General features: G+C 36.5%; 1 protein-coding gene across 2 annotated transcripts in view; it reads left to right on the plus strand.

Moving 5' to 3' along the window:
* The first annotated feature begins 352 nt into the window (after window positions 1-352).
* Window positions 353-24544, plus strand: part of ROR2 (receptor tyrosine kinase like orphan receptor 2) — a 299703-nt gene continuing 275511 nt past the window's right edge. Inside the window, exons 1-2 of one of the 2 annotated variants that reach the window (XM_027839701.1) lie at window positions 1014-1089; window positions 14711-14839. In XM_027839701.1, the coding sequence (XP_027695502.1) occupies window positions 14794-14839 (46 nt within the window). In that variant the 5' untranslated portion in view covers window positions 1014-1089; window positions 14711-14793. Of the gene's footprint in view, window positions 1090-14710; window positions 14840-24544 lie in introns of both variants that reach the window. The other variant, XM_027839700.1, reaches the window with a different exon arrangement.

The raw sequence follows: 24544 nt of genomic DNA on the forward strand, positions 1-24544 counted from the left end.
ATTCTTTGTTTTCTTTGGGTAAGCCCCGGTTTAGAGAAGTGAGCCATCTCCATCTCATAAATATATGCCCAAGGGCAGTATTTTTGCTTTAAAATACAAAGCACTCCGTGCTAAACGGCAGAGCACGGATGTGGGGGGAAAAACTGCTAAAACCTTTGGTAACCTCCAGCTCACCAGTATGTGTCTCACCCCGCCCCCCCGCACAACTCTCCGGCTAGTACAAATGACCCGATTAGAAAGAGTCCTTTCCAAATACCTTATCTCCTGCTCACCATAGCACTTACAAGGTTGTAGCGTCTTTCATGCCTTGGGCCGGGTGTACGGCAGAGGGCGCGGCGTTCAGGATTTTCTTTCTCACTTTCTCTATAGCGGTGTGAGAGTGAGCCCTCCATCCATCCCTCCCCTTCTTCTCCCGTGAGATTTTTCACCTCCCTGGTGTCTCTTCTGCAGTCCTCAATTCAGGACGGGGCTGTGGCAAGGTCGCTGGAGTTGAAAGAGTAGCATCTGGGAGCTGGAGGTCTTGGGGGGTAAAGTTTGGGGAGCATGTATTAGAAAAGGAAGAAAAGTTTCCTTTGAAAACAACTAAATTTGAAAGAACAAGCGGAAAAAAAAAAGCGATTGGTGGCTCCCAACGAGAGCCAACCATCACCGCATGACCGACCCAGTGGAGCAGAAGCAGCAGCCGGAAAAAATTACAGGCTCAGTCTTTATTGCCAAACAACTTCATCTGCATCATGAATAGCAACAAAACAGCCTTGGAGCAGATTGCTGTAACAACTTCAGCAGCCGAAGTTACTAAAAGCAGGGGCAAGTTGGAGAGACAAGGCACTCCTTTGTGTGACTGGAGTGAGGGTGGAGACGCCCCGGCAGCTGCCGGTGCCCCAGGTTCTGCAGGGCAGGGCAGGATCCCCGCCAAGAGTGCGCTGGTAGCCCCAGGCAGGCAGCCGAAGCGGGGGGAGCCGCAGCACAGCATGGCCCGCGCCGGAGAGGCCCAGGGCTTTGAGAAACTGTTGCTTCAGTTGGCGGCTCTCTACGCCATGGCATTTTTGGTGGCTGTTCCACCACTTCTTCAGATGCCTGGGGCCGCAGGTAAGAAGGACTCTCGCTTCTCCTCTGGTTCGGTTCCTCAATGTATCTGGCACGTTTCTTTCTCTCTCTTTGTATACCACTGTACTGAGAGCCTGAAGCCCGACGATGTTGATGCATGGCTCATAGCCAGTAACGTTAGAGATCCTTTTGAATGTTATAGTGCTCGTTCGGTTTTCTGTAGAGAGCCTGTTTAGTGTTTTAAATTGTTTTACCCCCGCGGTGGAAAGAGAGTTGATGCGGGGCGGGGGGGGGGGGGGGCGTAGCGGTCTGCCTGAAGGGCGAAAAAGGAGGGAGGCTTTTCCCAACTTCCTATAAGAAATATGGCCGGCACTCTGTCAAAATGTGTGCAAGAGCCAGGGTAAGAGTGAGTCTCGACTTTTTCAGTGCACCCCCAAGCCCTACTCTGGCGAGTCTCTTAGGCTGTTTCTACTTACAGACAGGGGTTTGGGCAAAGCTTCTCGCTCTCCCGCCCCTGAGCTCCTCTCTTCCTCTTCAGCTCGGTTATTATTCTAAGAAGGGATTCTTTGGATTGTTTTGCTAGTCTGTAAGATGGGAGTGAGGGGGGAGGAGTTTGTGCTCAGGGCGCTGATTAGGGTTTAATTAAGTCTTGCTTTCGGATGGTCTTCCTGGGTGGTGGATTTGGTGCCATGGAGATTTGAAGTTGGAATAAGGAGACTTGAATTCGAATCTAGACTTTGGGCGAGTCTCTTGATTTTTTTCTCTTTCCTTATATGAACAATGGTGGTGTTGCTCAAGTACTTTCCAGCTCTGAATCCTATATCGACTTGATCCCTCTTGAATAGAAGTTAGGTCAGGGAAATAACTTTGGAATCAAGAACTTTAAGACCTGGTTCTGTAAATGCCCAGGTTAGTTTTTAGAACTAAATAAACCGGACTAATAGAAGTCAAAATCCATTAACTCCTTTCTACTCTTGGGGCGCTTACCTCCTGCTCACACCCAGGTCAGCAGAGTACGTGGTGGGGGCAATAGTGGACTCAATTCTCCCCAGAAGAGAAGCAAAAGCGACGAGCTGTGGTTTGTGGTAAAAGAGTTGCTAAATTTTCAAGTTTTATTACTTTGGTGATGATGTAAGTTGAGACTCGCGGAATTGAACCTGGTTCACATCGACCTTCCCTCAAAATCCCGGGGGAAGGGAGTCAAGGAAGCCTTAATCTCGGGCCCCAGCTCTAGAAAGCATATTATGGCTCTGCCTGAGCCACTTTCCTTTGAAAGCTGGGAGTTTGAAGGGGCTATTTTTTATTTGCTCATTTTTAATGGGAGTGAGGGAGGTCTGACTTTGCCTCTCCTCGCTCCTAATCTCACTGGTGAATTTCCCTGGAGGATCCGAGGATGCTGCAGTGAGAGAGGGCCTTCGCTGGGATGCAGCTGACTTGAGTAACCCGTTAATCTTGTAGATCTGCAAATTTGAAAGGGACTTTTTTTCCCTTTGTTGGTTTCCTTTAATCCATTTACCACTCTCCAGGAGGTGACAGATACCTATATTTCCTGTTATTCAGCTCTGGGTCTCAGGTTCTGCCATTTGGTTGGGGGTGGAGAGGGGGAGGAGACTGAAAAATCGTCCTGCTTTCCTCTCCTTTATTTTTTTTCTCTTCCCTCCCTCCGAGATTTGGGAGGAAGGCCGAGTACGTGCTTCACTTCCCGAGTTGGAGGCTTGGTTCTGTCTTTATTGTCTCTTCCCCAACAAGTCTTCGGGAAAGTGTCTGTGTGTCTGTGTGTGTGTGTGGGGGGGGTTTCACAACTCCAATAATTATACCCCATAAATGGGAGACTACGTGGTGTTCTTGGCCGTTGGTCAAGGATCTTAGGAAACTCCGAGGTATCTTCCTTCCTTCGCCTTCTCTATTCTCCCCTCTCCCCACAAAGCCCCAGGCAATTGAGGGAGGTACTGGGTTGATTGTGGGGAAAAAGAATCTTCTTTTTAGAGGTTCATTATTAAGCTAGTAGGAGAAGTGGAAATGTCTTCCTATTCGAAAGATGGTAGAGTTGTCTATGAAAATTTTTTCTCCTTTTTCTTCTTGGTGTTGTTTGATATTAACCTGATAACAGACGGACCACACTTCCTTTTACCCCCTCCCTCCATTACCTGAAAGTTTTAAACGTGGACTAAAACCAACTCTTTCCCTCTTTCCCTCATCTTTCTTATTGCCTAGTCTGCTTACCAAAAAGAGTAACAGAAATAATAACTAACCTTTAACTTTGTTTTCACTAGACGACTACACCGACCACCTTTGATTTAAAAACTTCAGCAGTTATTTGGCATTATTTATCAGTTTTCATATTTATTCAACGAAATATCCAATCAAAATGGAAAACTAAACATTTGGCAGTTCTTCAGGGCTGTTGACTTCGGCCGGGTAACTTTTCTTTCCCCTTTCAGTATCTGTGGAGAAAGTCATCTGAGGCTTGGTACACTATTACCTATAGCTGTTTTTTTACGTGTAATATCTGAACAATGTTTTTGCTGTGTGGAGTTTGGCAACATTTGCTTGTGGCAGAACTTCTTAATTGATTTGCAAAAGCTGAGACTAACAAGAGCAGGCACCAGCTTCTCGTTTTGTTGGGCTTCATGTTTAAGCCTTTTGTTTGTATTGCAGAGATTGGGGGAAGGTTTATCTAGGGACCTAAACCGATATTTAGCAAGAATGATAAAATTGCAAACAAGTAATTTTAATGCTAGAGTAATTTTCAGTAAAATGAAAGCATCTATTTGTGGAGAATAAGTAAGATTGCTGTACTTAAAAAAGATAACATTTATGCAAGTTATGTTCATAATGGGTAACCATTATGCTGTGGAATAATGGTAAAATAACTGGCAAAAATAAAGATTTTTAAACAGTTTCATTTTCTCTTCTTTTTCTTCCTGGACTGATGTTTACTCTCAACTTCTCAGCATACAATATTGTAAGTAATCCTAGTTATACATATTAAACAATATAAGTCAAATGAATAGATGAAGATTGGATAATTTTATTTCATGAAATAATATTTACTCAATTATTAGTATTTTATAACTGGAATACCTTGTATTATATGTTAAACATTAAAAAACACAAAAAAGGAAGTAATGTTCAATATTCTAAAATTCTTATTCTATAGCTCACTCATTCGCTGGAAACTCCTTTCTTTTCTGGGAATAATAGCTACTGCATGGCCATCAGATCCACTAGATGGAATTGTCCCTAGACCATGCTATATTCTAATTAAACTTCAGAAAGAAAGATTTAAGGGCAGATAATCATGTAGTTTCTCACATAGAAATTATAACAGCATACTCATTAAATATTATTTTTCAAGTAAGTCAAAGAAATTCACTGATTTTTAAAAATTATTCTATACCCTTCTATTTTCCACAATGCATTACCTAATCTGGAGAGCTTTTTTTTTTTAATCTTTAATGTGGTACTAGTGACAGTAAAAACAAAGTACCATCAAAGATGAAATAGTCACTTGCTAAAAAATGGCACAGTAATGAATATTCATTTCCCCCAGGTTAACTGATTCCTCCCCCCCAATTTTATTCATAGTCACAGTGATGAACTATACTTATATAAATATACTCATTTATAGAGCTGCTGTGGAGTATTCTTAAATGTGAAGAATAAAATATAATGCTTACATAAGGGATATAAGAGTCATCAAAATCTGGAAACTTGCTTAACATTGTTGAATACAATAAAGACTTGTAATTGTTTATATAGCTCTGGGTCTTCACAAAAAATGCTTGTTTTAAAATTTTATTGATTGAATTTGTAGTGCAAAAATTATACAGGAAAAATTCAAATAGAAATACTGCTTACAGTCTAACTTTTCTACTTCAAAAAAAACCTGCCAATGGTTTATAGAAACATGTTTTGGCACAAATTGGGTCTTTGTGGCTGCCTTGAGATGTGGTAATTAATTTTTGTACACATTTGAATATCTGAATTGCTGAAATTTAGTTTTCATTGTCTTGATTTTTCTAAGATAAGGTTTGTTTTCCAAGAGACATTTGTAATATGTTAAGGGGTTGCATATTTATAGTGAATTAGTTGTCTCTGCTCAGTCTACAATTTTGCTAAGTGAAATTTCAGTCAGCTTTTTTTTGTGTGTGTTCATCAGTGTCTTAACTTTATCAATTAAAAAAATGCTATCATTTAGCTTCTCTTTTCCTATTGTAAAGTGTACAGAAATGCAAATTGGGGGTTAAACCCTAAGTTATTCCTATTTGGTTCACTGTAGGCTTTTAAAATTCATTTCACCCCAGGCCAGGATGTTAATGGCATTTAACTTTGTCTTTGTGTGGAAACTTATTTAATTATTAATTGCAACTAACTTCTTACAACCCTGCAGGCATAAAGTCAAAAGAAATGGATCTTCTGTATACTCTTAAAGACTTTTTCTGACTTAAATATTAGTCTAATTTTTGGTTAAATTAGTCAAATTCACTGAGAAGATTTGTTAATACTGGATTTACACTGGATTCAGAGTTGTCACTGAAAAGAAATTAGTTTGAATTTTTTTTGACATTGTGCTTCATAATCTTTGATTGTAAATAATTTCACTGCCCAGCCAGTGTTTATCATTGGCAGCGACCTTTTCCTATTAATTTTGTTCATCCCCAGTAAACATAATACACACAGTCACTAATCACATGGTTAGTAACTTTGTAGATATATAGGGCTTTGTTTAGTTATAGGAAAGAGGAATCCTTGAAAATACTCTGTAGTTGTTGGGTAAATTTATTATAATCCTATATTTTAAAAAAGTTAGTCCTACTCTTTATTTTCTCTGCTTACTAATTTGTAAAAGGAAGTTGTTATTAGGAAATTTACTGTTTGGGAACAATTGTGATAGCTCTTGGAATCTCATGACATGTGAGTACTTAAAAGCTTGGAAGGCCAGTTAACTCTAGGCCTTTGCAACTTTTCTAGAGTTTGTGTTGTTTGGTAATTTTGGTTATTCCTTTTTATTTGGTCTTTTGGATTTGTAGCTAGTAAACAGTGCTCAAAAAAAGTGGTTGATCTGAAAGGGCTGACTTTCTTGGATGGTAATTTTTGATTTTATTTTAACGGTAAAATTTGGTCTTGGTTTGAAGTCAATTTTGTTTACCAGTGCATCTAAATATGGTACTAACCATACTTAGTAATAACTTTGGAATCCGAAGACTTGCTTTCAAATCCTGCTTCTAAAACTTATCAATTGTGTGATCTTCAGAAAGTCATTTAAACTGCATAGGCCTTAGTTTCCTCATCTGCTAAATAGAGTTGGACTAGCTTGGCTTCAGAGATCCCTTTTAAGTTTACACTTATGACCTTGGGATTTAAGTTATTGTACTGTTTAATCGACATGGAAGTTTTGTAGTTTGGGTCATCCTGTTTTGTTTTTGTTTTTCCCAGCTTAAAATGGAAGTAGCAAGGATTGATCAAACTACTTATGATAGGTTGATCTAATCTTACTTCATTTTCTAATCTTACTTCTACATTCATCTGATGAGGTAGAATGCCAAACTGGAAATAAATACAGACTAGAGTGTTCAGTTGTCACAGAATATATTTTGGGTATAATCTATTTAAAATCAGAAGGGATGGTGGTGGTGGTGGAAACAATCGAAGTAATTGAGGAACAATGTTGAGAATTTTAATTTCAAAAATAAATAAAAGAATTGTTACTGGGTTCCATATTTGATGTTACATGTTTAGGGTAGGGAAATGAATGATGACATCCAAAGGGAAAGATTTCGCTAAAGAAAAACAGCTAATTTTGCAAGTAGCTGGTACTTGCAGAAAAAGAATTTTAAATTCCATTGGGTAATTGTGCCTTTTATTGCCTTTGGAATGAGTGAAGAAACAGCCTTATTTGTCAGATGTCATCAGGGACAACATGAACTTTCCCTCACACTATCAATGACTTTTTTTGATGGTGGTAGTGGGGTGGGGGATGTAGCCAAAGAATGGGAGTTGTCATGAAGTCTTGGTTAATTTAATTTGGATTAATATTTTCCACTTTTTTTTTTGCCCATAAGGATTTTTGTAAATTGCATACTCTTCATTGAGTAATTAATCCCTAAATCACAGATCATGTTGGTCCCATGCTCAAGAAGCATAAGTTTCTTCCTCTTGCTTCTAGTACTAAATAAAATTCTTGTTGTCATTTAAAGCCCTTTACAATCTTGCTCCAGTCTTCCTTTCCATGCTTATATTTTGTTCCCCTTCACAAGTTCTGCAGTCTATCTAAACTGTCTATTTGTTGTGGGAGAAATATCTCCTCTCTGAGTTCTTTTGGTGGGCAATTGCTGCCAAATATATATTTACACAATGCAGAAATTATGGAGATAAAAACCTAGGTTTTATTGTTATGCTAAAGCATAGTTTAAGGTCTTACAGAAAACCTGAACCTCAAATATGACTCTCACAGGTCCTCTTATAGTCAAAATTACAGTAGTGTGTCAGAGAAATAATTCTTTTACATATTGCAATCTTGTACCTTCTTCTGAGGCCATAAAAGTTAAAGGGAAGATAGATCCATAATCCTACGCTTCCTTCAATGTCATAAAAGTTGAACAAACTTAATAAAATGGTCATAATCTCATATGTCCGCTAAGGAAACTAACTTTCTCAAATAATAGGTAAACTAAATCAACTTTCAAATTAAACTGCACTTAGAATATTCAAAATTAGTCTGATAGAGAAGTTGACAAGGAATCAGAGACAGCTGAGATGCTTCTTCTGCCTTTTTAATCTAAGGAATACTTTAGGGTCTTAAGTAAATTTTTACATACCGTAGGGTAGCTTTTGTTGAAGTGTAGTTACAGACTTTTAGTTAATCAAAAATTGCAGGAGGAATGGCCTCTGGTCCTGTATAATAAGAAGGAAATAAAAAATTCCTATAACACTCTCATGACCTTTTATCTCTGGTCTCTGTGCTTTTGTACTGGCTTATTAGCTTTGCCTGAAATGTACCCATTTCTCACTTCCACCTCTCAGAATTCTTAACTTTCTTCAAAGTTCACTTACTATCTTCTGCATGAAACCTCTCTGGATCTTCCCAGGCGGGAGACTGTCCCCTTTGCCAATTGTCTTGTATTTATTTTGCTACTTATCTACTTATATGTTGTTTTCTTGCTTAGACTCTTAACTCCTTGAATGTAGAGATTGTTTCATTTCTGTCTTTGTATTCTCAACACTTAAAGTAGTGCCCTGTATATAGAAGGCAACTTAATAAATGCTTGTTGATTCATTAAAAAGTTCTTGCTCTTCTCCTTGGGGCTGTGAATACTGTACAAGAGGCTCAATAATATTACTTGGTTTGGGGATTTGTTTCTTCTGAGTGCATAGCTCTCTGCATTTCTTCTAGTTTAGGGAAGACTTATGGGCAAAAATTCCATTTTTCTCTATTATACAGATACTTCCATCAAATTTGAAAGATTAACAATTAACAGTCAAAATTAACAGTCAATAATCATTTATTAAGCACCAACTATATGCTCTACACTAAGTTTTGGGGATACAAAGAAAGGCAAAACAACAACCACAACAACCACAGCAACAAAACAACCAGACCCTGTTTTAAAGGAGCTTCACAGTGTAATGATTAAAGGAGGTACACTTGTAACGAATCTGGACAAGGACCATATGTTCCAATTTTTGGTTGTTGGTTCAGTGGTTGCTCCATATACTGCTTCCAGGAAAGAGCCTTGCCTTTTTTTTTTTTTCAAATATTTGATGATATGGTTAACAAAATATGAGCTCCATACTTTCTCCCTTCATTCTTATTTTAAGTAAAATGCTAGTCATTTAGCCTTTGGTTTCAACATATTACTACTTTTTAGGCATTTTGCAGTCTAAGTTGGTCTTCTGACTCCTTACACACTACATTCCATTCTCCATGCCTGGAATCCTCGTCTTCACCTCAGCTTCATTCTAGTCTCAACTCAAGTGCTACCTACTTTAAGAAGTCTTTGCTGATTCTTCCAGTTATTAGTGTCCCACTCCCCTAAATACTATGTAGTGGTTTATATATTTCTTATATTTACTTATCTGTGAACACTGTATTTCACTGCATAATCATCTCACCCTGTTTTCTCAGTTCAAAAATTTGTTTATAACCTTTTGTCACGTAATTGTTGTATGGTATAATTTTGTACATCATGCCGCTTAAAAGGTAAACAGAGCAGCAATGTATTCATCAGTGGCATATGGATACACATTTATCTCTCTTGCATTGCAAGGTGCCAGCCTACAATTCTCAGCTCATGGGCATTGTCAGCATTCAATTTTAATGCATATTCATGAGTATTCCATGGATCCTAATCTTGCACCAAAGACAGTTTAGTAATAAATGATTTTAAAGTAATACCGGCACAATTTTCTTTTAAAAAAAGGCTTCACATAATGGATGCATTTTGGGGCCAAAAAAAATTGGCATAAAATCTGTGATGATTATGTGGTGAAATAGATATGTTTTGTCTCTCCTAATAGAATATATGTTCCTTGAGGGCAGGGACTGTTTCACTCATATTTGTTTCCTCAACATTTAACACAGTGTCTGACACATACTAAGTACTTAATAAGTGTGTGAGGAATAAAAAACCTGAGAGACAGAGCTTCTGGGCAATTAATAATCAATATATTAACTAGGCTAGCTGACAATCCATAAATTGATGGTCGGTGGTTTCTCTCAATAATCAAAGACACCTAATAGTGACACTGAATGCCTTAAATATTTTTTTTTTGGAAGGGAATGCCTCTGACAGAAGAAATCAATCCTGATGGTAGACATTTAAATGAGGATGTGGACTAAAAGTCATCAGTTCCTCCTGCTGAGAATGTGGCTTGATCATGAGACTTAGCTGCCTCCAGGAATCTGGACAAGGGAATTCTTTCCACCCAGATAACTGGTTACATGAGCTTGGTCACCTTAAATTCTAATGGAGGGGTTCAGGGGCTTGGGATCATTGCTTTGGGGCCAAGAATTAACCTAGAGTAGATTCTGTTCACACTTCAAACAGAAATAAGGTCTCCTTGGGTGTGAACCTGACCAAGATTGGGGAGCATGTTCCTCAAGGATTAGGGCAATCTCATCTATCAGCCACGTCCTTCAGAGACTGGCTAACTGACCTACAGGGGCTGGTCCCTGAATGAGGAAATAAAGAAAAAAAGTCTATCCTAATTTAATATTGGTTGTTAATATAATAGCAAAATAATTAACCCTTCTCAACCGCTTACTGATTGATAGAATCAGTAAGACTGGGATAGGGAGGAGCATTTGATGGCAAAGATAAAGAAGCTGGACTAGACCTGACATGCTGACCATATGAAAGTGTGAATCAGGCAGAGCCAAGGTGGGGCATGCATGAATGAGAGCAGGCATAATTAGTATTCTATGGGGTAGCTGGTGAAATAAACAAAACTTGTCTATAGCACTTTCCTTCCTCCATTCCTAGAGTGGAGAATCTGTACCTCATTTACATGTCCAACTCAGGGGGGAAGAGAGATGTTCTAACATGTTCCAACTAAGTGGGGGGAAGAAAGTCATTTGCCCCTTATTGGCAATAGTCAAGTTTTCTGGCATTTGGAAGTTTTATTTCTTTATTTGCTTACTCTCATTTCTATGTGATTTGAAACTCTTATTTAAAAAAACCCAAATCTTAGATGGCCATTTAATATGGGTTTGTCTACAAAAACATGGAGTAGGATTCACATGAAGCCAAAATCCAATAAGGGAGAGATATTTTTTTCCTGGTATAGGCTGAGCAGGAGCCAACAAGATAGAGATTGGGTTTGCTGTTAATAATAATTTCCCATGATGTTTGTAAAATATGTATATTTATGTTACGCACACACACGTGTTTTTCCAACTTGCTGGCTGGAGAATGTGAGGACACATAGGTGACCCCATATAAGGTCTAGAGTCTGACTAAAATCACTGCAATGTCACTGTATGTCACCCAACCTCATCTTGCCATGTGATTTGTTGCTATGTATTTAATACTATCTTCTTGAAGTCTATGACAATCTAGGGATTATGTTTGGATAATTTATTTGTCATTAATAAAAACACAATCTTTCTCACTATTTAATAGCATGAGACTTCTATAGTTCATTACATGACGTTTAATGAACCTTCCCCATGATCCCTTTGCTTGCTGGGAACTGTCACAAATCATTCAGCTTACTCCAGACACTGATTAAAATCTCTCAATAATCTTTCTAGTGTTTTATCTAGAGTAGACCTTTTTTCTTTGTCTTTTCTGCAGTAATTATAGGAAACAACTTTTCCAAAATATATTGTACTAGCCAGACTCTGTATCAAATTCTCTTTATAAGATTGTTTCTTTCATCATCATCTTTATATCTACAGTGCCTAGAACAGTGTTGAGCACATTGTAGATACTTAATAAATACTTGGTTGATTGATAATACCAAATTTAAAATAGTTCCAACAAGAAGTTTCTCCTTACCTTTCTCTTTTGAAATTACCAGTACATACTTCTTTTCTCAGCATTCTATGAACACTTATGTTTTTAATGAGACAGTATCAGTTTCTGTAGCCTTTGTAGGAGAGATAATCTTGAAACAATTTTGGCACATATGTTCATATCAGATCCCTGAACCTTTCCTTTTGAACTCAGAGAGACAGAGAGAGTTCTAAAGAAAAAGAGCCTAGAAACCATGTGGTATAGTGGGGTTGGTGCCACTTTTTTTTTTCTGAGGATACCTAGGAACTGAAATAGATAAGGCTGCTACTAACTTTGCTTAACGTTGATGACCACTGGCATACACAATAATAATAATAATAATAATAATAATGATAATGATAAATACTAATGATAGGATTTATATAGTGTTTTAAGGTTTGCAAAGCTCTTTAAATATCCCTATTTCTCATACTCCCTGTGCTTATCAATATACCCAATCCCAAATGCTTTAGAAAGGCATTTTACCAACATTAGTTGATAGTAGGTTAGATTGGAGTGTGAGAGATTTACTTAGGGAATGATCAGATGCAGTAATCCAAAAGTGGTGTACTGAGAGCTTAGTGTAAAGTTCAAAGCAGTGAACATGATGAAGAAAGGATGGATTTGAGAGACATTTTGAAAGAATTGATAAGATTTTATTTTATATTGGGTATAGCATCCTAGGATGTAGAGGTTGAAGGGACCTTAGAGATCATCTAGACAATCAATCAAAATGTATTTTTTAAGCCAAGCAATATTCTAGGCACTGGAGATAAAAAGACAAAAATAAAGCATTTCTCAGACTCCAGGAGCTTATATTCTATTGGGGGAGACAATGTGTGTATATATAAATATATACAAAATAAATACAAGGAGCTTTTTTTGGGGAGAAGCTCTAACATTTAAGTAAATCATTGATTTCATTAAAAATATGGTACTTGATTTGGGTTTTGAAGGAAACTAGACATTTTATGAGAGAGGTGACAAGAGACATCTAATGCAGAGGAATGAAGATGGGAGAGAGAAGGAGATAACAGGAAGGCCAGTTTGGCTGTATTGTAGAGTAAAACAAGTGTGGTTTAAAGTATGAAAAAGTAACTTGGACTCATTATGAAAAGGCCAAAACTAAGTAGTTTAAAAGCGAAACAGAGTAGTTTATTTTTGACCCTGGACATATAGGGAGCCACTGGAATTCATTGAGTGGGAGATAAGTGACATATTCAAAGCTATATTTTAGGAAAATCACTTTGACAACTTCACAGATGGGTTGGAGATGAGGGATACTTAAGTCATTTCTCTATAGAAAATCAGCAGTATGTAATGCAAATATCCTATTATCTTTTTTTCTGAAACTTGCTTCATAGACTTTACAACAAGCCTACCTCTACTACTTGTTAATGATACAGCCTAAGAATAAAGTAGATAGTGGGTGGAAGACTTGTAAGTTCATAGATATTAGAGAAGCCACAGTTGAAAAGATTGTTGAGGTCTAGGGGTACTGAGAACCTCAAAATTCAAGGGCAGAAGATGGGGGTTCTGTCTGTAATGAATTTAACTCAGTCTTTCTTTCAGTTAGAGATGAGGTTTATCAACACATTGATTGAGGTGAGCAAGATTTTAAGAATCTGCATGTTTTTGATGCTTGTATTGACAACCAGGCTAGACTTAAGAACCTGAACTTTTGTAATGAGAATACAACCGGACCAGACTGTTAAGGAATCTGAGGATTTATGACACTTGTATTGACAAGTGGGCCAGATTCTTAAGGAATCTGAGCCCTTTAATGGAGGCAAGATGGACCTTTTATACAGAAAGACTCTGGGAAGATCTAGATGTGATCTAGGAGTGGCCAAGTAGTCTGGGGTGACTGGGAGGCAACAAAGAAAGACCTGGAAGGGCTGCGGGCCCCTGGCAAATGCCAGGGACCGAGCCATGTGGAAGGGGTACAGATGGAATCTAGGAGTGGCTTTCTAGGGTGGGGCCAGGTGCAGACAATAAGGGCTGGGCTCGGTTAAAGAATTGGAGATTGAGGCAGAGCCTCAATGCTAGGACAGTTGAAAGGATTATACTGATATGAGTCTCAAGTGGACTTCAGGGACCTGGGCCATGTGGGAAAGGCCAGGGCATTTTTGTGGTCCATCTTTAGTGCCCTTCAGTTGCATGAAAAATTCAAAGATAAATTCCTGAAGCAATGACTCCTGAGGGTATGATCCAATGGAGTCAATGCTGATGCTTTCTTCATCTTATTTCCATAGGCTTGGAAAGGAATTTTTTGTTACAGAATCAGATAAATTTATTAAACCCTTTAGACCCTTTTGTCTTTTTTAGGTGCTTGAGATGAGCCCCATTTGAACCTGGCCCCATTGTATCTAACTCCCCAAAAGGGCTCTACAAGGGATAGGATGAAGTTCCAAAAGGAAAAGATTTTGCTAGATTAGATTTGTGTGCTTCCCTCACTCCAACTTCCAGCCATGCTGTTTGCTCAGCCTGCCTTGGGGGATAATTAGATTATACTCTGTAGTCATTTTTTTGAAAGTACCCACAAAATTATTTAAGGAAATCCTTGGGAGAAAATATCTTTGAGCTATGAATTCAATTTAAAAAATAGCCATTGTAGCTGCAAAAACTACTATGACTTGAGAAAAGGTCAGATAAGAAAGTAAACCTTTGAATACCACTGAGAACTGTATGTATGCATGCATATAGAGGGCCTGAGTAGCACACTATGGTGTCCTGCTGCATTTTTTCTGACATGTCTGAATTCTTTATTGCTACCTTGTTGTAACCTTTCTTTACCTTAGGTCTATAAAAGGCCGCTACTGTAGTGAATGGTAGCCAAGCTACCCAGGCAATCTGACCTGGTTAGGTGTTTCTTTAGAACCAAATTTATAAACAAGGAACTGGTTAGGTGACTCTTTAGAACCAAACTTATAAACATGTAATACAGGAGTCCTATATGAGTTTATTTTGGGTCTTGTTGAGTTGAAATATACCATATCATATTCAGGAAATTTTCATGTAGTCAGAAGGATTGTGTGGTTGTGGCTACAGTAGGGAATAAATAGTTACTGTTCTGGGAATGAGAATAAGGACCTTTGTTACATTATTGAAAAATATGAATATTGGTAAGGATAGAGGATGGACCTGTGATTTCATTGGTATAGGTAACTCCTGGGTGAGGAAACTCTTCTGTGAATTTTGAATGTCATGGGAAAACGGAGGCAAGATTTGAACAAAGATTTTCGAGATGCCAAGGCTGGTCTTCACTATACTATTTGATGTTACGTCTTATTGTGAGTATATAAAGGTTTTAAAATTGTAATATGCTTTGAAATTTTGTCTTCAGGTATGTGTTAACAAAAATCCTATATCAGATGGATGATTATGAGCCAAGAAGTTGTCTTTTTTTTCTAAACTTTAGGTGAAAATTTTAGCTTTGTTCAGCTTAAACTATTTGCCTATCTATAATAAAGTTCAATATAACACCATTATGACTTAACTGTAGGAGGAAGTTAATTGTTTTACAAAGTAGAGGACAGCTATAACTGCCTCTAATTGGTAAAGTTTTGTGTACTTTTTTGTGGGTTCAAATAAGGTTCATTGATATTTTTCCTCCCATTATTTTAAACTTTGCCCTTCATCTTTAAAAAATCCCTAAGATTTCTGAGTGTTGCCAGTGGCCTAACTAAACAGTAGTGGTTTAGTTCACATTTGTTTATTCTTTATCTCAGGATCCAAAGCCACCAAATCAACCAGTGGAAATCAAAATGGATGTAGATAGTTGCAAAGAGAATTTTAAAATGAGTTCTGAATATTTCTACCTTTTCTAGACTTTTATTTCTATTTCTTATTTTTATTTTAAAAAATAAATATTATAAACTTTCATTTAAAACATTGTTTTGCATTCTCTCTCTCCTTCCTGCCCCATTCCCATCCCATAACAAGTAATGTTATGTCAATTATACATGTGAAATCATGAAAAAAAATTTCCATGTTAGCCATTTTGCAAAAAAGAAGAAAGAAAAGAAGGTGAAAAAATTATGCTTCAATTTGTACTTAGAGTTCATCAATTGTCTCTCTGGAGGTGGTTAACATTTTTCATCAAGTCCTTCAGGATTGTTTGATCATTGTATTGATCAGATCACTGTGGGTCATTATGATATTGCTGTTACTGTGTACAATGTTCTGGTTTTGCTCACTTCATTTTGTATCAGTTCTTATAAGTCTCCCAAGGCTTTTATGAAACAGTCCTGCTTGTTATTTCTTATAATCACAATCATATACCACAATATGTTCAGCCATTCCTCAGATGGACATCTCTTCAATTTCTAGTTCTTTACCACCATAAAAAGAGTTGCTCTAAGTCTTTTTGTACATGTAGGTCCTTTCCCTTTTTTATTTGATCTCTTTGGGATATTGATGTATTGGTGGTATTTCTGGGAAAAGCATATACACAGTTTTATAACCCTTTGGGCATAATTCCAAATTTTTCTCCAGAATAATTGGACCAGTTCACAACTCCACCAACAGTGCATTAGTGTCCCAATTTTTCCACACTCTCTCAAGCATTTGTCATTTTTCTTTTCCATCATGTTAGCCAATATGATAGGTCTGAGGTAGTACCTCAGAGTTGCTTTAATTTGCATTTCTCTTGTCAATAGTCATTTCAAGTAGACATTTTGTTCAAACTATGTTATAATACATGTATTTTATTAAAAAAAAAGTAACAGTAGGTAGCATTTATATATCACATTAAGCATTTTATATATCACATCAAAGCATTTTACAAATATTTAATTTTATCATAACAATCCTGGGAGATAGGTGCATTTTTGTCCTCATTTTTCAGATAAGGAAACTGAGGCAGACAGAAGTTAACTAACTTACCTAGGGTGACACAATTGGATTAGAGGCTAGATTTGAACCCAGGTCTTCTAACTCCAAGTTGAGTACTCTATCCACTGTAATACCTAGATGTCTCTACCATACTTATGGAAATAAACTACTTCCTAATTTGCCTAATTTATGTCACCAGTAATCTTTTTATTTTTCATTACTACTAAATATGACCATCACATGAAGTCAATGTAAACAATGATTTCTTCATATAATTCTTTTTTATCTTTCATTTACACTTTCTTACATGTCATTCTAATTTTAGTCATTACTGACTATCATTGATTGGTTCTGATAGTATTAGAAACAATTGATATTACTCCTTCCCTCCACAATACTAGCCTTCCCTTTGAGTTTAAAGTTTTTGTTGAGTCATTCAAGAGATTTGCAAGAAGAAAAAAATGCTTTTTAGTCTGCTTCCATTCCTCCTGTTGATGAATGAAGAGTTTACTTGTTAAAAGTCACCTGGAAATCCTCAGAAAGTAAGTCCAAAACCAGCAAGGGGTAAGAGATAGATTGTAGCTTGCTGTAGTAGATAGCTCATTGGACCCGGAGTCAGGAAGTTGTTGTTCAGTTGTGTAGTTACGTCTGACTTTTCACGACCCCAGGGACCACAGCATGCCAATATTTTCCATGGGGTTTTCTGGGCAAAGATACTGAAGTGGTTTGCCATTTACTTCTCCAGTGGTTTAAGGCAAACAGAGGTTAAGTGTCTTGCCTAGGGTCATACAGCTAGTGTCTCAGGCCGGATGATTTTCCTGACTCCAGGCCCAGCACTCTATCTTTTGAGCTATCTAACTGCCCCCTTGGAGTCAGAAGGACTGAGGATCAAATTTGGCCTCAGATACCTATTAGCTATATGACCCTATACAAGTCACTAACTCTCTCTGTGCCTCAGTTTTTTCATCTTTATAAATGGGGTATAGGGGAGGTTTGGACTTGATGACCTCTTTTATTCCCTGTAGCTCTAAATTTGTGATCTTTTAAGGGAAATAAAGTTTCCTCATCTATCTAATGGGGCAATTGGATAATGATCTCTAAAATCTGCTTCTTTGATGGTGAAGTAGCAGTTGGTAGATTATATTCTAGATTTACTTGATGATTTGTTACAAATGTTCATGCTTTCATTCAACAATCAATCAATCGATAGTCATTTATTAGACATTTACTATGTGCCAGACATTGTGCTAAGTGCCAGAGATACAAAGGAAGACAAAAAAACCCTCATAAAAACATCTAGTAAGCATCTTAATATGTGCAAGGAACAAAGGTTGCTGTGATACAGGCTCTATGATCAAGAAATTACAATCCAAAAAGTGGGGGAGGACAAGTGTACAAAGAGTCCCTGTACTATTAGCTTCAGAAGGTTGTTGTAATATTCAAATGAGATAATGTATGTGAAGCATTTTACAGACTTCAGAATGTCATATAAATATCAGTTACTGTAATTATTATTGTTGTTTGGATTAATGATTTTACTGGTATAGGAAATTTCTACCATGGAATCTCCCTCCACTGATGTTTAAAGTATGTAAAAACATTTATTTTCCATGCCTTTTAAAAGCATCTCTTATGTATAATAACAGTAGCAATAAAAACTAATACTTATAAACCACTCTAGGGTTTGCAAAGTATTTTATTCACAACAGCCTTGTAAGGTATAGAGTGTTAATATTCTTATCCCCATTTTGTCACCTTTAGCATGACCATATTATGGAGGGACTTGTTATTTTAACATTAAAATTTTTACTTAATGGCAGGTAAAAATTAATACTTAACTCTTAACGTATTTAAATCTGTGGCTAACTGAAGTTGTTTAGATCGGTTTTAGATCAATTCAGGGAGAGTCTGATAAATCTTATTAAAATGGCCTCAAAAGTAACCAATTGTGAGTAATATCATTGATTTAGAATTGTCCACAACTACCAATAAGTACTATGCTAATTAACTACGCTATATTAGGGGTACTGACTGATTGGGGATAAAAGAAAAGCCTTATCTCAACATGCCTCTGCTACAGCTGTGTCAATTGAGACTATAAAAAGTTAGAATTAAATATGAATGATTTCTTTAGGAAATAAACATGTTGAAATGAGATTGATTTGGATTCCTTTTGGTTTAGTGTGCCTCGCTTAGGTGATCAATCAAAAGCTTTATGTATTAAACATATTTGTATTAGTTTAATTCATTCTGAAACAGTAGATAAGAGAGCTAGAGTTGGAATCAAGAATACCTGAGTTCATATCTTGCTCAGATTCTTACTAGCTGTATGAATCTTAGCTAATAACTGTGTATCAGTTTCTTCATCTATAAAATGAGGGGGTTGGATTTGATGACCTCTAAGTCCTTTTCAGTTCTCCATCTAGAATCCTATGATGGGATAAGCTTCTCTGTCTTCAGATGCTTTAAAATTCTTTGGAGATAAATTTTGAGTGATATAATGTTGAAAGTAATGTTTGGCTGAAGAATAACACTTCAAAAAGTAGAAGATCACTTAATACTCTTAAGAATAACACTTAAAAAAGTATAAGATCACTTAATACTCTTAAGTTAAGATAGTTTTTGCCTTACAAACCTGAACTTTCTTTGTCTAATTCCTTGGAAACACCAACTGTACAGTTTCATTGCTTCTCAAGGGTTTAGCTGAGATAAAGATTTGACTAACAGATTGGATAGAGAGGACGTAGTGCTCATGGCAAAGCAAATATTAGAATGGGCAGACAAGGTAAACTAAGGTATCTGTTGTGGACATTTGCCTTTGGTTACTCTGTGTATGTGTGTGTCTGTGTGTGAGACAGAGAGTGTGTGAGTGTGAGTGTGTGTGTGTGTGCTTGCGTGCACGTACACCCATGCATGTATGCAAACATGCAATGAAATATAAGAATTTTTCAGTTAGGTACAAAGAGTTTCCTAACAGAGATCTTAATAACTGATTAGGTGAATAATCTCCAAACTTTTTTGATCACATACCTCATGAGTAAAAAAAAATTGTTGTGTAGCCCTTTCTTCCTATTAATTATTTTGTAAATAATATACATGTAGCACAGGCATGGCCATGAGTGTGAGCATTCAATCTTCAATTCTACTATCATTCTCTCTCTCAAGGCTAGCTCATGCAACCTAACTATATTTATTCTGGTTTGTCAGATAATTTTGCCAGTGGGAGCAGCTACACTGTTATAACTCACTCCCAGAATACTAGGACTTACTCTAGAGTAGGTAAATTCTAGACTATTACCCACAACTATAGCTCCAGTGACCCCTCTGGTGTGCTTTCCATGAAAAAAAAATCAGCCAACATGACATCATTCGTTCCCTCTTTAAATTGAAAAAAAAAGGAGGGAGATTTTCAGCTTAAACATGAATAGCATTTCCTTAAACAGAAAAGAACAAAAAAGAGGATTCTTTGTGAAACTGTGAGTTTCCATTTTTACACTGCTTGCTTTTTAAAGGGATATAATAAATTTTGTATATTATTTTTGAAACTTTCCTATGTCTGTGCTTCTTTTAGAACTTCTTTTGTTCTCTTCTGTGCAATAAAAATGTTTCAATGGCCCTTTTATTTTTGATATGGCTATTGTGTGCCCCTCTCTCCCTCAACCTTCCTATATAAAAATGGAGAAAGAAAAAAAAAGAATAGTCAAGCAAATGAATTCACACATTGTACATAGTGCCAGCAATATCGTAATAATGATCTAGCACTATATGAAATAGTAGTAATGATAATAAAACATCAGACTTACTCTTGACCTCTTTGGAAAGGCCTCTAGTTTGTCTACATTATATGCAATTTTAGACTTTTATTTTAGATACAACTTATCATATTAAGGAAAACTATTCTTATCATTTATGGAGTTTTGTTTGAAAACAGGAATGTGCATAATATGTTATCAACATATAACAATGTCTTTGTAGTATTTTGTGATTTTTGTTGTTTTAAATGTTGCTGTTATTTGTCCTTCATTCTCAAAGAGCATAATGACATCAGGAGAGGTAATGCCATTACATGCAAGTGAATTGGATTTAAGTGAGAGAGGGCTGTGCAAAGTCACCAGCCTCATTTTTACCTCCAGAGCCATCTGGGTCCAATGGCCAGATATAGATCAATACAACTGGAGATGGCCCAGGATGCAGTGAGAAATCTTGGCCTTTTCAAGCTAAGGTCTTTAACAAGTCTCAATTTGACTGCGGCAATACCTATTCACTGATTAAGGCTTTAAAAAAACTCATATTGATTCTCAGGGTCATGAAGTAGTCTGTGGTGACCATAACTACTCAAGAAGCTCCAATGGTTTCTTTTTACCTGTAAGGTAAAAGACTATTTCCTTTATTTGACATTTAAAGCCCTCCTGAATCTAGCTCACCCTTATCTTTATTCCCTCTGATTCATTCTGTTGGAGGTTCCAGCCAAACTGACTTATTTGCTTTTCCCTATACACAACACTACTGTTTCCAGCTTTCTGCTTTTACAGAGGTTGTCCTCCATAGGAATAAAATGCTTTCTCTCCTCACCTTTGCCTAGTGGAATCCCTAGTTATCTTCAAGTATCACCTCTTACATTTGGCGTCTTCTGATTCACCCACTGTTAATGTTTCCTCAATCCTGCAAATACTTTGTATTAATTTTGTATGTATTTTCCATTTACTTTAGTATGTGTACATACTGTTTTGCCTAGTAAAATATATTCCCATTGAGGTAAGGAACTTTTATTTTTTGTCTTTGTATATCCGTTGTCTTACACAGTGCCTGGTATGCTTGTTGAATTTATTTAAATTGGAATGATGACTATTGATGATATCCGTGTTTAAACTTACCCACAGATCAAGGAAATAATGTTTGCCTGTTTCAACCATTTTGTGTTTAGCATCTCCTAGAGTGTGGCATTCCAGTACTCCCCTCACTATATTTATTACAGGATTCTTTTCACTATGACAAATCGTAATCATTATCTGCATTAATAAACAGTGATCATTCTGAACCAGTATGATTGTACTAGATCAGTGGTATCAAACTCAGATAGAAAGAGGTCAGCTAAACCTCTCTGTGGGTAGCATATTGACCTAGAAAAATCACATACTGACATAAACATTCTATTACATTTTAATTTATTTTGTTAAATATTTCCCAATTACATTTTAATCTGGTTCAGGCAGTACTCAGGAATGTAGCCCACAGGTGTTTGATACCTCTGCACTAGATGACCTCCAAAGTTGTTTCTGTTTCCTTTTTTGGAAGGGTTATTTGCTAGATTTACAGAGTATAGAATGGTGTAGGAATAGGCTAGGTAAAGTGGTAAAACCACTCATTTCATTACTATAGGGAATTCACAGGTGAGGAAAAATTTTCCATCTGTTCAGGTAACCACTTTCTCTACAACTTATATTCTTAGAGAGTTGCTTAGAACACTGAGAAGTAAAGTGATTTGCCCAGGGTCACATAGCTGGTGTCTGTCAAGGATGGGGCAGTGAAGCCATGATTCCATGACCAGTTCTCTATGCACTATGCTTCACCCTGCAGGGACGCACAAATCAATGTCTTTGACAAAGTATCTCTCACAATTTGACAAAGTGTTTCTCAAGGAAAAAAAAAGGAATTACTCTGGATGGTGATATATAGGTGGATGTTTTCAGAATGAGGTATAGAGGACCATAATGTTATCTTAGAGGAGGCTCCCTAATGAAGTACCGCTGTTTATGGTATATTTTTATTAATGACTTGAATTAACTCTTATCTGTCATGCTTCTCAAAGCTGGAGGTTATAAGAAGATTAAGAGGATAGCTAACTTGTTTCGTGCCAGATTAAAGAACAAAAATCTGCCCAGAACAGTGACTTGGATCAAAAAAGAAAAGTTTTATCTTAAAAGGAATAAATCTAAAGTCCTACACTTGGATTCAAGAATAGTCATTTTCACAAGTATGGGATGGGATTAGGGATCTAGGGCTACAGAATAATCTATATGAAAAAGACTTTGGAGCTTTTGTTGACTCTTGTATTGATAAAGCTTCAATTTTCCTCTTTATGCAGATGATTCCCAGATCTATATATGGGATCCTAGTCTTTTTTCTAAGCTTGTTATTCAAATCACCAATTTGGACATACCTGTGGATATTTCAAGCTCAACATGTCCAAATCAGAACTCATTATCTTTCCTCCCAAATCCTTCCCTCTCTTAAACTTCCTTATTACAGACTAAGGCACTACCATCCTTCCAGTCATCCAGACTCTCAACTTCAGTGTTATCATCAGGCACTCTCATTCACTCCACATATCTAATCAGTCGCCAAATTTCATTTCTTCTACCTTCACAAAAATCTCATGTGTGCATTTCCTTTTCTCTATTCATACAGATACCATGTTAGTTCAAGTGTTCATTACATCTCAACTAGACTAGTACTTAGCCTTGTTTTTTAAAAAAAATAATATTTTATTTTTTACAACTACATGTAAAAACAATTTTTAACATTCACTTTTTAAAAATTTTGAGTTCCAAAATTTTTCCTTCCTCCCCTCCTATCCCCTCCCTAAGACAGCAAGCAATTTGATATAAATTATATATGTGCAGTCATGTAAACCATATTTCCATATTAGTCATGTTATAAAAGAAGAAACAGACCAAAAGAAAAGAATGAAAAAATAAAGTGAAAATGGTATGCTTGATCTGTATTCAGACTCTATCAGTTCTTTCTCTGGATGTGGTTAGTATTTTTCATCATGAGTCCTTTGGGATTGTCTTGGATCATTGTGTTGCTGAGAATAGCTAAGTCATTCACAGTTGATCATTTTATAATATTGTTGTTATGTGTACAATGTTCTTTTGGTTCTGCTCATTTCACTTTGCATCAGTTCATGTAAGTCTTTCCAAGTTTTTCTAAAATCAACTTGCTCATCATTTCTTATATAGCACAATAATAATTCCATTACAATCATATACCACAACTTTTTCAGCCATTCCCCAGTTGATGGGTGTCTCTTCAATTTCTGATTCTTTGCTACCACAAAGAAAGCTGCCATAAACATTTTTTGTATATATGTCATTTTCCTTTGGTTTCTTTGGGATACAGACCTAGCAGTGGTATTGCTGGATCAAACGGCATGCACAGTTTTATAGCCCTTTGGGCACAGTTCCAAATTGCTCTCCAGAATGGTTGAATCAGTTCACAACTCCACCAACAAGCTACCTTCCATATTTGTAAAGATTTTCAGGAGAGGGATCCTTCAGCAATGAGCTTCAAAAATTTAACCACCATTTCTGTCATCAAATGTGAATTCTTGATACAGTTAGTCCCAATTTCTAATACATGTTAGCGTGTCTTATAAGCTGAATTTTCTTTGCCTGCTTCTTGCAAGTTTTTCTATGGTATCACTACTTTCCCAGGTTTTTGAGATAAATTTGATATCTTTCTCTGAGCTTTGATTTCCTCATCTTTAAGATAAGAGAATTGACTACTAGGTCTATATTCCAAAGAGATCAAAGAAAGAAGAAAATGCTGTTTTTACAAAAATATTTATTTTAGCTCTTTTTATGGTGCCAAAGAATTGGAAACTGAGTGGTGCTCATTAATTGGGGAATAGTTGAACAAAAAATGGTCTATGGATGTGCTAGGGTACCGTGGAGTACTATAAAAAATTTTGAGTGAAGTGAGCAGAACCAGGAGAACAATTTGTACAATTAATAATTATATTATAAAGAAAATCAACTTTAAAAAAGATTGGAAATCTGATTAACTTATGACCATCACAACTCCAGAATTTTCATGATGAAGAGTTCTCCTGACATACCTCCTGACAGACAGGAGATGAACTCAGAGTGCAAAATGAGACATATTTTATTTGGACATGGCCAATGTATTTGTTTTGCTTCAGTATACATCTTTCTAACAGGAGTTTTGTTTCTCTTTCTCAGTGGTTTTGGAGGTGAAGATGGGAGAGGGAGAGAATGTGGATTTTCCTTGTTTGATAAATATTTTATTAAAAAAAATAAGAAGTAGAAGCTGGACTAGCTGTCCTATAAGTTTTTTTTATATCTAAATCAATGATGTTTATGTCTTCTGTTACATGTTAATGTCTTAATTCATCATTGTATCTATAGTACTTAACACAA

Source organism: Vombatus ursinus, unplaced genomic scaffold (genome assembly GCF_900497805.2).
Source record: "Vombatus ursinus unplaced genomic scaffold, bare-nosed wombat genome assembly UNPS02014832.1, whole genome shotgun sequence".
Classification (NCBI taxonomy): Eukaryota; Metazoa; Chordata; class Mammalia; order Diprotodontia; family Vombatidae; genus Vombatus; species Vombatus ursinus.